General features: G+C 47.9%; 1 protein-coding gene across 2 annotated transcripts; it reads right to left on the minus strand.

Moving 5' to 3' along the window:
* Positions 1 to 1,382: 1,382 nt before the first annotated feature.
* On the minus strand, positions 1,383 to 15,638 carry SLC35E1 (solute carrier family 35 member E1). 2 transcript variants are annotated; one of them, XM_081287857.1, is made up of 6 exons: positions 15,066 to 15,638; positions 14,622 to 14,692; positions 12,272 to 12,409; positions 10,632 to 10,757; positions 5,047 to 5,292; positions 1,383 to 4,579 (listed from the first exon to the last, which is right to left on the minus strand). In XM_081287857.1, the coding sequence occupies exons 1-6, from the start codon at positions 15,490 to 15,492 to the stop codon at positions 4,349 to 4,351; spliced, it is 1,239 nt and encodes a 412-aa protein (XP_081143983.1). In that variant the 5' UTR covers positions 15,493 to 15,638; the 3' UTR covers positions 1,383 to 4,348. The 2 variants fall into 2 exon arrangements, with proteins under 2 accessions (XP_081143983.1, XP_081143984.1); XM_081287858.1 differs by lacking the exon at positions 12,272 to 12,409.
* Between the last annotated feature and the right edge of the window lie 46 nt (positions 15,639 to 15,684).

The following is a 15,684-nucleotide window of genomic DNA, read 5'->3' on the forward strand; positions in this document are numbered from 1 at the left end:
CAGGTGTGAGCCAGTGTGCCCAGCTACCTCCTTCATTTAAATGCCTGCATATAGGTAATTTATTTTTGCTTTGACAGATTTTTAAACTTAAAAAATATATATAAGCTATAAGTTATGAAATATGTAGTGGGTGGGTGAGAACATACAGGCCCATCCAGACTGGTGGGCTCAGTCACGCAAAAGTTTGGTGTGACTGTGACCTTGCATTCTGCAACAGGAGGAATGGTTTAGGTCCTGCCTTGCCCAGGGAAGAGAGGCTGGTTCTAGGGGACACTGGCCTGGACCTGATTGTGTCCACATCACCAGCAAACTTCTGCCTTAAGGAGGTAAATGAGACTCTGGGAGAGGGCATTCCCACATGGGAGTCTGGACTCTACTGTTTGGCTGGGTCTTCACAGGGCCACTTTTAATCCTGACCCTGCACACCAGGCCTAGATTTGTACAGCAGTGACCCAGTCCTGATGCAAGGACTCGGAAACCCTGTTACAATCACAGCAATAAACTGCAAAGCCATTTGGGTTGTCCCTCTATGGGCTGGAGGGTCTAACCAGCAGCAAAGTCCTGTCAGGTGACATGAAAGGCTACTCCTTTGATGGCACAAACTCTTGTGTGACAAAACTGAGGAAAATCAAAAGGCTCTCCCATGGCAGCGGTGCAGGGCAAAAGGCCCTAGGTTTGGGACAGGTCTCCCTCCCGGGTCCCAGGTTGTCCTGTGGGCTGAACAACTATTTCCATTTTCCACTTTGTGTAATTGGTGTACTCTCGCTCTCCTGGCTTCTAATACCGTGATTGTAAACACAAGTCAAATAAAACACTCCAATTCCCCATCAGACTGCCGAAATGACCGCCCTGCACTCTTTGGCATTTTTTGCGTCCCTCTGACACCGCTTCTTGTGCTCTCTAGTTACACATCTGCAGATGAAGGTGGGAGCTTTCTGGGTGGCAGCCTTACACGTATCAGTTCCTGTTACTGGGCACACATTAAGTGCTTAGTAAATCATTGAACAAGAGGGTCGGTCATGCACTGAGACGCTGCACGCCACTGTGGCTGCTCATGTCTTCCTCAGCTGGGCTTGGAGGACAGTCTCTGGCAGGGGTGGTTTGAGCAACATGGGAAAATGGGCAAAAAGCCCACCACTGCACCGGGCACATGACCTCAGTATGAGCTACAGCACAGCCACCACAATGGGCCTGGATTTCCCGAGTCTCTCCTACCTCCTTGAAAACCCACAAATCACATCCTAGTTTCTGGCCCAGAGGGGAAAAAATAGGTGAATACATCGAGACGGGAGGACCAAAGCCACCGCAGTTGTCAACCTCTTGTACATTTTGTTGCTGGGCATGCTGAACACAGGGTCACTCAAATCTGAGACCAATCTCAATTCCCTGGAGACCATCATTTATTTTTGGTAAATGCCATCATGAATATACAGTTATTCCCACAGAACAGTCGATAGCATTGAAGTCTTGCAAACAGGTGACAATTAAAAAAAAATTGGAATTTTCAGGTCTTTTAATAAATTAATGTTCTGGATTCTTAAGGCTGTAAGACCTTAAGGTATTCAGGTCTGGTTATGGTCCAGAGGTAATAAAGGGTCTGATACATGGTGTAGACTAGATACACAGCAAAATTCAAAAACTTAAGTCCTTCCTCATTCGAATGTTATTTGGCTTATCTCCTTTGTCATAAAGGTCTGGTTTTCCCCAAAACGAATGACTTAAAATAAGGTGCATAAAAATTTCATACCAAGTCACAACAGTGAACAAACACTACTCAAAAATGCCCTCTAAGCCTGTTTCTCCTTCTGTAAAATGAAGGAGTTGGGTAGGAGTTACTGTCACAGGCCAGACCACGTCACAGAGGCGTGAAGCACTACAACCCCATCAACGAGGGTGAGGAGAGCAGAGCTGCCCACACGAGGAGGAGGGGGCAGCAGGCCAGGACACAGGCCTCAAAAAGACCCAGTGTCAAGCTGGAACCTTCAAGACTTGAAAGCGTTGACTTTTAACCTGACAAGTTGCTCTAACATGATTGTCGCATTCATTCCAGTGTATGGACTTGCTGTACGTTAATGTACAGAATTAAATATCCCATTTATTAATTTATAAACCATAATAAAACTAGACAGTCATTTCCTCTCACTAGCATGTCTTGCTTTGGAAAAGGAAAACATGTTAATAGGCAAATTTCAGTAACATCAGAAATTTCATTAAACCCAAACAGAGGCATAATTCATTTTGGAGTTCAATGATATGTTTGGGGAATCACTTAACTATAATCATAAACTACCACCATACACCTTTGCAATGCAAAACTGCATTCACCAGTGAGAACAATTCAACCGCAGATCCACAGCTTCTGGTGAAGGCACTCAGCAAGATCTTTTCATAAATAACACCGTCAGGATTGTGTCTTCCTATTTTACCCAGCAATTGTCTCAAACCCTGGGATCAAAATACTATTAAGCAATGAACAACAGATGGACAAACAGGGATTCTCCTGAGGCTTCTGATGAGTAACTTCGGCAAGGAGCAAAGTGGCCCATCGAAAACCAAACCCTTCAATACAAAATTGCAATTATCAAAAGCAGAAAACAAAACAAAACCAAACCAAACCCTGAGTGCAGCAGAAACAGTGTTGCCTCCTCTGGGAGTGGGGAAACACTGCACTCAACAGGAGATAAAGGGGAACGGCTGTCCTATCTATGACTCACTCCCCACGTGGAGCTGGAAGTTGAGGACAGTGCTGAAGAAACAAGGGCAGATATCACCAAAGACCCCAGAAGCCAAGCCAGTGGTCCCCTCCATGAGGGAATGGTCCCTTCATGATGCCAGAAGACTAAGGCCACAACTGGAACCCTGCCACCCTGGGGTCCTATAATTTTCCTGATATGATTCTACCCAAAGCCAAACTTCTTTTTCTCTTTTTTTGAGGCAGGGTCTCACCTTGTTGCCCAGGATGGCCTTAAACTTCTGGGATTAGGGGATTCTCCTGCTTCAGCTTCCCCAGTAGCTGGGACCATCGGTATGTGCCACTGTGCCCAGCTCAAAAACCATTATTGACCAAAGAATCTGATTTGGCAAACAAAATTTTAGCTTGGTGCTCCCCCTTCTCCCCTTATCCAGGAGACAATTCATCCTTACACACAACACAAACATCACAGACGCAAAACACTGGTGTTGTCGATTACACCAAACACTGAGATCATCTGGATTCCTTCCATTTTCAGTGATCGTGGTCATCAAGAGAAAAGCTTCAGAACTTCATTGCTTCTTTCTTATTACCAAACTAGTCAGATAGGCATCACCAGTAGGAACTTTTCTTCTTTTTAAACATTTAGAAATGATGGTTTCTGATCCAAAGCCAGTTTTGCTGTGTCCCCTAATGGGGACCATGGCATAAAAACACACGACTATAAAATTCTCTAGAAAAATGCAAGATCCTCATAAAATCAAGATCTCCCCACCAAACAGCCTTCCAAGTCATCACTGAAGTGGCCAAGACTCATCTAAAGAGAACAAGTACTACAGAAAAACAGCTTGAACACAACATGATTTCCTACAGATCCCGTGTGCTGCCTGCAGAGGGGACGTGCCCTGCTTTGGCAAGGGAAGAGAAAGGTGGACGAGGATTTCCCTTCCCCTGGACTTAGGTGGATGCCAACTCCAACCTGCAAGTCAAAGACTCAAGCTCCAGGAGTCCAGTGCCACCTGCGGGGCTCTCTGCAGCGCATGCCAGTGACTGCAGACAGCCTTGGGACTGACTGGGAGACTGGGTCCGCCTCTGTGGCTGCGGTGTCCGGAGCGACTCTCCCAGGCTACTGACCCACATGATGCCCACCTGGTCCTATGCATGTCTGGGCAGTGAAATTAAAGCAGCTAGTCTGTCATTCTCAAGCACCACCCCACAATCCTCTCCTCGACCCCCCAGGAAATCAGCTCCTGATCACTCCAGGTCTGTATCCATAGGGATCCCCCTTCTCTGGTCCGGGATGTCACCTGGAAAGCTGAGTAAGGAGTGTGACATACACTGCTTGAGGAAGAACTCCACGTGGAAAGGTGAAATTTGGTCAAGAGCTCCATAGGGTCATGGCCCCTGACGATGGACTCCAGGAAGAAAGAGCGTGCCTGGTCTCCATGAGGATCTCCCTCTGCCCAGAGCCCATCGCCATCCACGCGGCAGTCACACCCCCTTCTGCCCACTCGGGGCCAGGAGCCCCTGGGTCTTGCGGTGGTAAGTCACCCACCGTTCTCTGGCAGGGCTGTACATTCACTGCTTGTCAGAGTCTCTGACGTTGCTGGGGATTGAGGGAGGGAGTCGCAGGAGGCCCTGCCCCAGCTCTAGGCTCTATACGTCATAGCGGTTCAAAGTGTGCGAGTTTGGGTGGCTCTGTCGGCTGTACTGAAAGTGGTCTGTCAGGGTGTTGTTGCGGCCATACTGATAGTCCCCGTACTGGGGGAAGAGGATGCCATTGTGGGGCTTCTCCAGTGGGCTCCGATGGCGCTCCTTGCTGCTCACATCTGCGGTGGAGACTGGGAGGAGGTGCTTCCTGGCTTGCTGGTTTGCATCATACTTGGTCTGCACAGGAAAGAGAGCAATGAGACCGTGGGGCTCATTCACCAGGACACACCCAGGAGGGGTCGTCGAGTAGCTCACAATTTGAAGGCCAACACTGAGCAGGGCTCGAGTATGACCACCAAGTGGTTAGTAGACAACCACAGAGAACAGACAGAAGGAGAAGGCAAGTCCTCCCTGTGAGCCAGGCCACATACTTAACATGGGACTTAATACCTTTGAGAGGAAGGAGCGAATCCCCAGGCAAGGTTCCAAAGACTGGAGGACCATAACTGGAGTGCTGTGATGACCTGAGGTCATCTATGCAGGAAAAGGAAGGCCAGGCAGATGGTGTGGCATCCAGGTCAGTGACCCGGCTGGGAAACAGAGCCCGGGCCTCTAGCTCCTGCCAGGGCCCTCCCTTCCCCCTTCCACCAATCTGAGTGATTTCCTGGGTGCGACATGGACAGCCTCCCTCCCCCAAGGCTCACCTTGTTGTACAGGAAGACCCCCAGGATGGCCGTCATCATGCCCAGGACATTGGTGCTGGTGACTGGGTTGCGCAGCATGATCAGGGACACTGTGATGACCATGATTCTCTTTGTGGCATTAGCCACAGAGTAGCTCAGGGGGCTGATGAGGTTGAGGATGCTGAAGGCAATGACATTCTGGGCAAAGTTACAGAAGCCACTCACAGCCAGGAGCAGGAGTGTCCAGGGCCACTGGGAGACATAGGTCTGCAGAGACAGGGAGGCAAGGATGAGTGGACAGCAGCAGCCCCACATCTCCATGCCCACTTGAAGAGGTGGGGGGAGGGGATGCTGCATCTGTCTTATCAGGGCCCTACAATCAGTTGGCAGGAACCAAGTCCAGGCATGTGGTCATCGTGTCACACTAGGTACTTTATACATATAATCTCTGATGTGGCACAATAATCACTGACCATCTCCAAGCCAAGGAGGTAGTGGCTGGGAGAGGTAAGGCCAGGTGCCCAAAGGGTGCAGAGCTAGACAGAAACCAAAACTCTTCTTGTTCCTGGACAGAGAATGGCTGGGAGCTCTGGGGTCAAAGTAATAGTTTACTTATTGGACATGATGCATTCTGTAGGATGGAAGGTCATGGACAGACGGCGCCTGAATGTGCAAAGAACCTGGAAATCTGAGAGCAATGGTGTACGCCCATTACAGCAGGCCTCTGGGCAAACTGCTGGACCTCCCTGGTCTGGATGTCCTCTTCTATATTACCAGAGGGGAAATGGGAGGGATTGATCCCTGCTCTACTGGGCCAATACTGTTCCTGTCAGGATCAAACCAAACTCTGGCTCTGAAAGTGCTCCAAAACAATTTTGGGTTGGGGGTGTAGCATAGCTTCATGGTAGTGTGTGTATTCAGCATGCACAAGGCCCTAGATTCCATCCCAGCACCAAAACAACCAACCAACCACACCCAAAACCAATCTTAGTCCAAACTAACACAAGGAGAGGGGATGTTATCAAAATTTAAGTTAAACCTGGTGTGGTGGTGCACGCCCACTACCCCAGCTACTCGGGACATGGAGGCAGGATTGCAAGTTTGTGGTTAGCCTGGGTGGCTCAGCAAGACTCTGCCTCAAAGTTTTAAAAAGAACAAAAAGGACTGGGGGTTTAGCTCAGTTGTAGAGCACTTGCCCAGAATGTGAAAGGCCGGGTTCCAAACATCCCCATCACGTCAAAAAAAAAAAAAAAAAAAAAAAAAAAAAAAAAAAAAAAAAAAGTGGGGCTGGGGTCATGGTTCAGCGGTACAGCACTTGCCTAGCATGTGTGAGGCATTGGGTTCGATCCTCAGCACCACATAAAAATAAATAAATAAAATAAAAATCCATTGACAACTAAACAAAAAATATTAAAAAAAAAAAAAAAAGCAAAAGCAAACTTCAGTTAGCCATTCTGACCTTCTGTGGAGTGAGACCGCTGTGATTAAGGTATCTTGAAGTCAAGAGGACACAACTAGCAGAGCTGGACCACAAAACCTCTCTGCTTTTTCCACAGGACCTCTATTGGTCCCAGGACAGCCAGACAGGTGAGGAGGAGGCAGCCGGCCCCTGGACAGGTGGCCAGGGAAGCCTGCTGCTGAGTATCTACAGACTGCAGGAGTCAACTTTCCAGCGCTATAACAAAACACCTGAGGCAGTTAACAGATAAAAAGAAAAGGTTTATTTTGGCTCCCAGTTCTAGAGATTCCTGTCTAAGATTGACTGACCCCATGCTGTGGGCCTCTGGTGAGGGTGGCAAATCATGGCAGGAATATGTGGTGGAAGAAACAGCTTGACTCAGCCAAGAAGCAGAGGCAGACAGGAAGAGGCCACAATCCCCTTCAAAGGCACACCTGCAATGACCTCAGGCTTTTCCACTGGCCCTCACCTAAAGGCTCTATTCCCTCCCAATAGTACCATCCTGGGGACCAAGCTGTGAACAACAGGCCTTTGTGGGAATTCAATATCCATGCTATAGCAGAGGTCAACTAGCAAGGGTATAAAAGAGAGAGAAAAATGCAATTGAGGCTAATTTCCTTTTCTTAGGACCATATTTCCTTTGACTGCTCAAAAGTTTTGGATTTGGGAGCATTTTGGATTTTAGGTTTTTGGGTTAGGGATGCTTGGCCAGTAAATTCTATGAAAATATTCCAAAATCAAAAGATAAAACCAAAAAACCCTCCAACATCTGAACTATTTCTGGTCTCAAGATACTCAACCTCTATATCTAACTCATAACACAAATGTCACTTTAGCTGGGCATGGTGGTGTGCAGCTGTGACCCCAGCTATGTGGAAGGCTGAGGTGGGAGTTCAAGGCCAGCTTGGGCAACACAGTGAGGGTATGTATGCACATACATAAAATAAGATACAATAAAATGAAATGTCGTTTTTTGTGTAAGGAAGGAGCATATTAACAAATATACAAATGTGTTTCCATTTGCAAAGAGAAATTCTGAAAGGTTAAGCCAAGAGCCAAATAATAGTCATACAAGGCGATACGGCAGAGGCAGCATGCTGGAGGCCAGACCTGTCTGAATGACCTTGTTAGTTTGGCTTTGGAACCATAAAAGCTTTTGTTGCTGTTTTACGGTGCTGGGGCCTGAACCCCTGGCTTCTGCATGTGAGGCAAGTGTTCTCCCACTGAGCTGCACACTCCAGCCTCTAAAGTTCCACACGGTCAGTGCCTGGGGGAAGCAACTGGGGAGAACTGAAAACAAATGGGAGCCAAGCCACCGGGCTGCACAACAACCCGATGACATGCACACCACCAAGAACGCTCTCAGGGGGCCTGAGAGCACAGGGTCTCAATGGCTCATCTTTAATGGAACATATTTTAAGGACAAATGAAGCTGCAAAGAAATCTTAAGGTGCTCTCAGAACTCCAGTGGTGGGTGTCTCATCCCCAGGGCGTCTCACTCTGAAGTGACCACACACAGAAGTCAGGCAAACTAACGTAAAGGCAGAACCCTGGTAGGTTAAATAAATAAGAAACGTGGAGAGAAACCAAGCGTGACAGGAAGATATGTAAATAAACATCAAAGCAGTAAAGATCCCGGAATGTTAAATCAGAGTTAGAATTAATTACTCTAAACCTGTCCCCACGAGTCTCAAGTCCCAGCATCACCTGCCCCCACAACCAAAGTCCACAGACGCTCAAGTCCCCTACATGGATATCTGCATAGAATCTACACACACAGGGGTGTAGACTTTACATCATCTCTACATGATGTGTGATATCTGACAGAAGGGAATGTTATGGAAACACGTGCTAACCTCCATTGTTAAGGAAATTATGACAAGAAAAAAGTTTGTGCATGTTTGGTACAGACATAATTTTTGTTTCTCATCTGAAGTTGGATGATTCTGTGGATATGGAATCTGTAGATCTGGAGAATCAACTATGTGTACATCTTGTTTTTCACTGCAAAGGCCTAACAGGAATGTCAACTCAACAGCAATAAGCACACAGATCACCCAGTTTGTGGCACTAAATACCCTATCCCTCTAAAGCAACCTGGGCTCCTAAAGGAGCAGCTGATGGCAGGTTTGGGTCAGGAAGTACCCAAGATGGTGTTGAGCATCTACTGGGACCAAAGCTGATATCAAAGACTGACTGTGGTGCTGAAGGCACAGGGAGCCAATCAAAAGGGGTCCCTCAGCTAAACCAGGACAATTTGAATAGGAAAAAGAATTGATGTAACTGACACACACATGATATATACAACAAAACTGAAAAAACTAAAGAACTCCCTTGAGTCCCATAAAAAGCAGAAAATTTCAACTATTCCTGATCAATATCTAAAGTGAACTTCAACTCTTTGCTCTGAAAATTAGTAATTAGGAGAGGGAGTTGGGGGCTGGGCATGTGTCTTAGTGGTAGAACATTTGCCTAGCATGTGTAAGGCCTGGGTTTCCATCCTAAGCACTGAAAAATCAAAAAAAAAAAAAAAAAAAAAAAAAAAAGAAAAAGAAAAAGACACAAATCCAGCTGGACCATGTTTATCCCTCAATAAACATTTACTTGTCCTTTCTAATTCAGATCAAAAAGAATAACATTTCCCTCCTTGTTACCATAGTCACCTGCATTAGTTTCTAACACATTCTCAAGGCTGAATGTGCAGGTGGCAGGAAGACCTTTATTCCAGTGCTCAAGTGTTTATGACTATGTCTGGAGTCAATGGAAACACTGATAGGGCTGATCCCATAAAGGATCTGAGCCCTGCGAGCATGGTTTAGAAAAGTCATAGTGGGACAGAGGGGTAGCTCAGAGGTTGAGCACTTGCCTAGCAAGTATGAGGCCAAGGTTCCAGCCCCAGCTCTGAATGAATGAATGAATGAATAAAAAATTAAAAAAAACAGGTAAGGTAGTAAGCCAGTCGATCAGTGGGAATGATGCCAGATGCAGCCTGCAGCTCAGCAACTTGGGAGGCTGAGGCAGGAGGACTGACTGCTTGAGCCCAGGAGTTTGGAGCAGCCTGGGCAGCATAGCAAGACCCGGTTTCAAAACAAAACAAAAAACATCAAAGTGAGATGTGAACGACATTGTCAGGACAGGAAAGAGTCACCCGTGCGGGTGTTTACCGCCTTTATGCTCCCAGTCCAAGTGTAGCATCTATTAGCACCTGGGATCAAGCACACCAGGAAGGAAATGCAAAGAAAGTCCACTTCTTGGACTATGTGCAATGTTCTTAAAAAAGAGCCACATGTTGAAAGGGCTGGCTGTCAAATGCTGCTGTGGTTTGGACATGGTGGTCCTCCGAAGGTTCCTTGTTGGGAGGCTTGGTCTTCAGTGTGGTGGGGTTGAGGTGGTAGGATCTTGAGGAGGTGGGGCTCAGTGGGAGGTTCTTAAGTGAACAAGAAGCAGATCCTGTAAGAAATTTGCTGCAATTTGGATAAATGTCCCCACAGGCCCATGTATTAAAGGCTTGGTTGGCAGCCAGTGGTTCTATTGGGAAGTGGTGGAACCACTAGTGGGTAGGGCTTAGTGGGAGGAAGTTAGGTCATTGGGGGGGTGTGCCTTTGGAGGGGATATTGGGAAAACTGGATCCTTCCTGTTTCTCTTTTTTTGCTTCCTGTCCATCATGACATGAGGAGACTTCCTCTGCCATGTGCTTTCTGCATAATATACTGTGCCACAAGAGGCTTAAGGTAACAGGGCCAAGAAACCATGGACTGAAGCCTTTGAAACTGATTCAAAACCTTTCCTCCTTTTAAACTGATTATTTCAGGTATTTTGCCATAGCAACGGAAAACTGAGAAACACAGAATTTTAGATCCCACAGTTTCCGGTTTCTTGTTTCATGCACATTCCCACCATTCTCGTCCATCATGTGATATAGTCAGGGGAGACCTCACCCAAGCCTGTTCCATGCTGTTTGGACGTTGGAGCTAAACCAACCTCCTTATACTGTCAGCCTGCCTCAGATATTTCATCAACAGAAAATGGACTAATACAGATACCAAAAGACTGCTCCAAAGTGGCCACAGAACCATATCTCCCCAACAAAGCACCTATTTTGAAATTACTTAAGAAAATGGTGAGTTCTTAGTGGTGGCCAACTCACCAAGTCACTGCTGACCAGGAAAGTTGAGAGGTCCACCAGCACCCATGTGGGGATCATAAAGAAGACAGCGTGGCAGCCCAGGATGTTCAGCAGGCGGAGATGGTGGATCCGTGAATCTCTCAATACCTGAAGACGATTCAAAGTATAAGTGGCAAGAGTACTCCAGGTACTCAGGCCCAAACACAGTGACTGTATGTTAACCTTGAAATCTGACCTTGGGGAGCAAACCTGCAATTGCATCTATGAGACATACAGCACATGCATGAAATAAGCACTATGTTCCACGTATAAAGACCTGAGGAAAAAAAAGGAGCAACACTCAATGCTGGAGAAGACGCAGTGAAACAGGTGTCTGATATTCTACTGGTTTAAGTCTAAACTGGTCTTCTTGAAAAGAACCAGGCAACATATAGAAAAGTTATAAACATCTCATATCCTCTGACCCAAGAACTATTAGTCTATCATAAGGAAAAACCTGAGTCAGAAAAATGTTATGCACAAAGATGTTCATCACTGAAACATTTACAATGAAAAATGGAAAACAGACTGATTCCCAATGGGGGAACTGACTGCATCACTGTGGCATCTGGAAAGTATGTGAGAATTACATTAATTAATAGCAACAATTTTTAAAAAATATATATTTTTTAGTTGTAGTTGAACACAATATTTTTATTTTATTTATTTATTTTTATGTGGTGCTGAGAATCGAACCCAGAGCCTCGCACGTGTGAGGCGAGTGCTCTACTGCTGAGCCACAACCCCAGCCCCTAATAGCAATAATTTTTAATGATATGGGAGGATGCTATTCTATAAGAGCAAATGAACAAAGCAAAAATTTAAATGTACCTAGAATACTACAAATCTAAGAACTTTGTGGGGAAAAAAGTTAACATTAAGAGTAATCATAACTTAGGCTGGGGTGTAGCTCAGTGGTAGAGAACTTTCCCAGCATGCACAAGGCCCTGGCTTCAACCCCAGCACTGCAACAAAAACAACAAAACAGAATACTTATTATCTTTATGAACTTTAGGGAACTATATTGTAGATCTGACTCCATAAAGTAGACAACCTTCGGCAGGAAGACGGGTTTCTTGATTCTTTTTCTCTAGCATCCACCACAGTGCCTGGCACATATTAGGTGTTCAAGAAGGTTTTTTTTTTTTTTTTTTTTTTTTTTTTTTTTTAATTTAGCTGGGAGTGGTGCATGCCTATAATCCAGTGGCTCTGATGTCTGAGGCAGGAGGATGCCAAGTTCAAAGCCAGCCTCCACAACTTAGTGAGGCACTAGGAAGTTGCCTAGCGAGACTTTGTCTCAAAAAATAAAAAGGCCCAGGGATGTGGCTCAATGGTTAAGTGCTCCTTGGCTCAATTCCTGGTACCCCAAATAACCAGCCAAACAAATAATTTATTGGGCTTTTCTCTTATTTTTCCACATTGCACATATTAATGTTATAACAGAAAAAAATTTCAACAATATGATGAACAGAAAATCAGAAGAAACAAGCAGAAAGGGTAACAAGGATTCTTTTCTCTAACATCAAGAAATCACTACTTGGCCAGTGTTTCCAAAGCCACCACCAGCCTGCCATCCCCATACCGCAGAAACATCATGCTAGTCTGTGAGGGTGCCCAAATACCTTTTTGGAGAATATGTTCTGAAGCGAGAAGCACAGTGTGGCAGCAAGGGCACTGACAAGTCCCCACATGTCAAATGACAATTCGGTGACGGTGGCCAGCAGGACGCCGCTGATGATGGGGATGAGTGACAAGTACACCTGGAGGAGGAGGGCAGGACAGGCTGACCGTCAGAGCAGAGAGGGGCCACCCACCCCAAGGCCTGCAGGAAAGTCTCAGCTTCTCTCTTCTCCCTCACCTAAGACATGCATCTGCCACTTTGGAAATTAATGTTGCTGTGACAGAGCTGTTGGGGGTGAGTGGGAGAAGATGGAGCACCTGGGGCAGGGCTTGTGTCCTTGTGGGCAGTCTTGCCCATATTGTCACCCCCATCAAGAACCCTGCCCAGAGCCACAGCTGGGCCTGGTCTTAACCTAGGAAATCTATCCAGCTGCTGGCTAAGCATCAGGATTTGAAACCCCAGTCCTCCGAGAGGCTTCCCACCACTCGCTCTTATTTCAGGCTCTAATACAGTCACCTGGCTAGGACATTCCACCTTCTCCTGCTAGTGACCTCTTACCCCAGAGGTCTCAGTTCATCCACCCAGAAGAACTGATCTTGACCTCCCTATACCCTGGTAGGTTCTATGTGCTATGTTCCTACTGCCCAGGCCTGAGCTTATACAGCAACCCACTAGAAAAGTCACCACATCATCTGGCCTACATCGGACTAGGCCCAGCTTTAGGGAAAGTCATGTTTGCTGCTCTCTCCAGGTGACCGGCACACAGCAGCCACTCAGCAACTGCTGGTTGAATGAACCAGCAGCAAACATGATAAGAGGCCTTCCAACAGGCACAGAATTCCAGGTGGCTAAATAGCTCCCAGTTTCCAGAATCCATACTTCATGTCTGACTCTCCTGACTCCTGAGCTACAAAGAATATTCTCAAAATAGGTAGATGTCCCTGAAGGGGCAGACTGAAGGTAACAGACTGGAGGACCTGAATTCCAGCTTCTGCCTTCCTGGCTATGGCTCTCAAGTATAGGACTCTCTTCTCTGAAGTTCAGTTTTTCCCTTGAGATCAGGTAACAAAGATCTGCCTTATCTGCTTTGTGGGGTGGGTCCAGAAATTATCACATCGTTATCATTAGTCTGTCTACCTATCAGGGCTAATCCCTAGTCTTTTCCAAACTGTGTGAAGTTTCTGGCAACTTGCCAAGCTGGGTACAATGTCTTGTCCAACGAGAAACCTGATAAACACATGTGCTATCAGGTGACGTAGCTGTACACCTCCCAGGCAATTCTGACCCCCAGGAGGCCAATCACACCTGACGTCACCATAGGGAAGTGCTACAGAGCACACACAGGACTTGTTAGGATAAAGACAGGCTAGAATAAAAATCCTGGCCAGAGGTGGCCCAATTTCTAAAAGCTGATCCAGGGCACTGCTGCTCCGAGTTACATAAAGTACAGGATGCCAGAAACTGACCACTTGGACAAGGCATTGTGTCCACCATGAAATGGGTTCCAGCTGGGACAACAGGAGTCTCGTTTCCACTTCCAGACACAAGGCAAGGCTGGTTCTGGCTAAACCCACAGGTTCTCTTGCACTGAGCCAGGAAATACCCTGGCTTGGCATCTTCAACAGGCTCTGGACTGTGCCAGGAGCATCTTCTTTGTGCAGCCTTGAGTCCCACTTGCTATTTTCCCTTCCATCACAATTCCTGACTGGTTTAATTTCTAAGACTTTGCTGGATTTTGCCAACACCAAACTCCTTTGTCTAGCATCTTATGATCCCCAAAGTCCCCTATCTAAGCATTTTTTTCTTGGAGAGAAGTAAAAATCTGTGAGAGTTCCGATCCATTCCCTGGTCCCACTGAAGGTACCTTGCCAAGATGGGACCAAGCCATCCATCACCTACCAGCAATGCAGGTAGGGAATCAAAACTCAAAGAAAGGGCTGGGGCTTGTAGCTCAGTGGCAGGGTGTTTGCTTAGCGCATATGAAGCACTGGGTTTGATCCCCAGCACCATATATCAAGAAATAAGTAAAATAAAGGTATGTGTCCATCAACGACTTAAAAAAATCAACTATAAAAAGAAAGAAAGAGAGAAAGAGAGTTAGACTTGAGAGGGATGGAGGTTTTCCTGAAACTAAACCACAGAGATCACTCAGGGATACACATCCCACACACCACTGTTTGCAGGGTGATTCCAGGACATTAGCAGTAAAAGGGCCACTGGAGAACTCTACACTGACTTCCTTATTTGACAGGAAGCCAGGCGGTCTGCAGGCCAGAAGCCTGAACCACCAGTTACCAGCTGGACAATTGCTGGGAATCCCCCATTTGCCCAGGCTCCTGCCAGGGCATTACCTTGGTGCTCTGCTTCTCCTTCATGATGATCCGGGACAGGAGGACCACCCAGATGGGCATGGTGGCCTTGACTGCAAAAAGAGGAAAGGGCATTCAGTGGGCTGCCTGACTTCCCCGAATTCACCAGGAGTCTGTTCCACCTCTCGTGAGATGGAGGTTTTGGTAGCCCCTCAGACTTCTTCAGTCCTTCGCTTTTTGTAGGGTTTCTTCCCAACCCCAACAGTTGGGCTCGCCCTACTCAGCTTCCAGTTCCTTTCTAACCCCTTTCCTCCCCGAGAGTCTGGTGCCTGGCCCTTCTCAGCCCAAAGTTCTGGCGGCTTCTCAGACTTAGTTCTGGGTTTTGGTCTACCGGGAAGCGCCCAGGGAGATGCACTCCTAACCCTGCACCGAGGCCCCAGGCGGCGCGCCCCAGCCACCGCCCCCCTGGCCGGACGTGACACCTACCAGTGTGCGCGTAGGACACCGGCACTTTCCAGATGCTGACGTGCGCTGACACGGACGCGAAATACTTGCCAAAGGCGAGTGGCAGCACGTAGCGAGGGTAGAAACGTGGCGGCAGCAGCGGGCCAGCCGATGGATGCGGGCCGGGCCCGGGGACCGAGACAGGCGGCGCGGGGGGCACACGCCAGGCGCGCAGGAGCGGCGGGAGTCCCGCGCACAGCGCCAGGATGTGGCACAGCGACACGGTGACCGGGAACGGGAAGGCGCTAAGAATCACCTTGTTGACCACGTTGCCGCCCGCGCTCAAGGCGTACCACAGCAGGCACAGCGCTGCCACCCGCGCGCCCTCGCGCGCCCCTCCGCCACTGCCCGCCGCACCCTGACCCCCAGCGCCCGCGCCCGCGCCCACCGCTGCTGCCGCAGCCGCCATCCTGCCCCAGCGGCCGCCCCTTCCCGCCAGCCCGACGGCCCGACGCCGGGCGGGGGCGGGGTCGGCGGGGCGGGCGCGTCAGCTGGCGCCGCTCCCCATTGGTAGTTGTTCTTGTACGTCACCGCCGCGCGCGGGCCGATGCGCCAGCCACCACGTCTGGAGTGCAGACCCCGCCCTCTTGGAGATACGTTC

This window comes from Spermophilus citellus, assembly GCF_964194105.1.
Source record: "Spermophilus citellus genome assembly, chromosome: 3".
Lineage (NCBI taxonomy): Eukaryota > Metazoa > Chordata > Mammalia > Rodentia > Sciuridae > Spermophilus > Spermophilus citellus.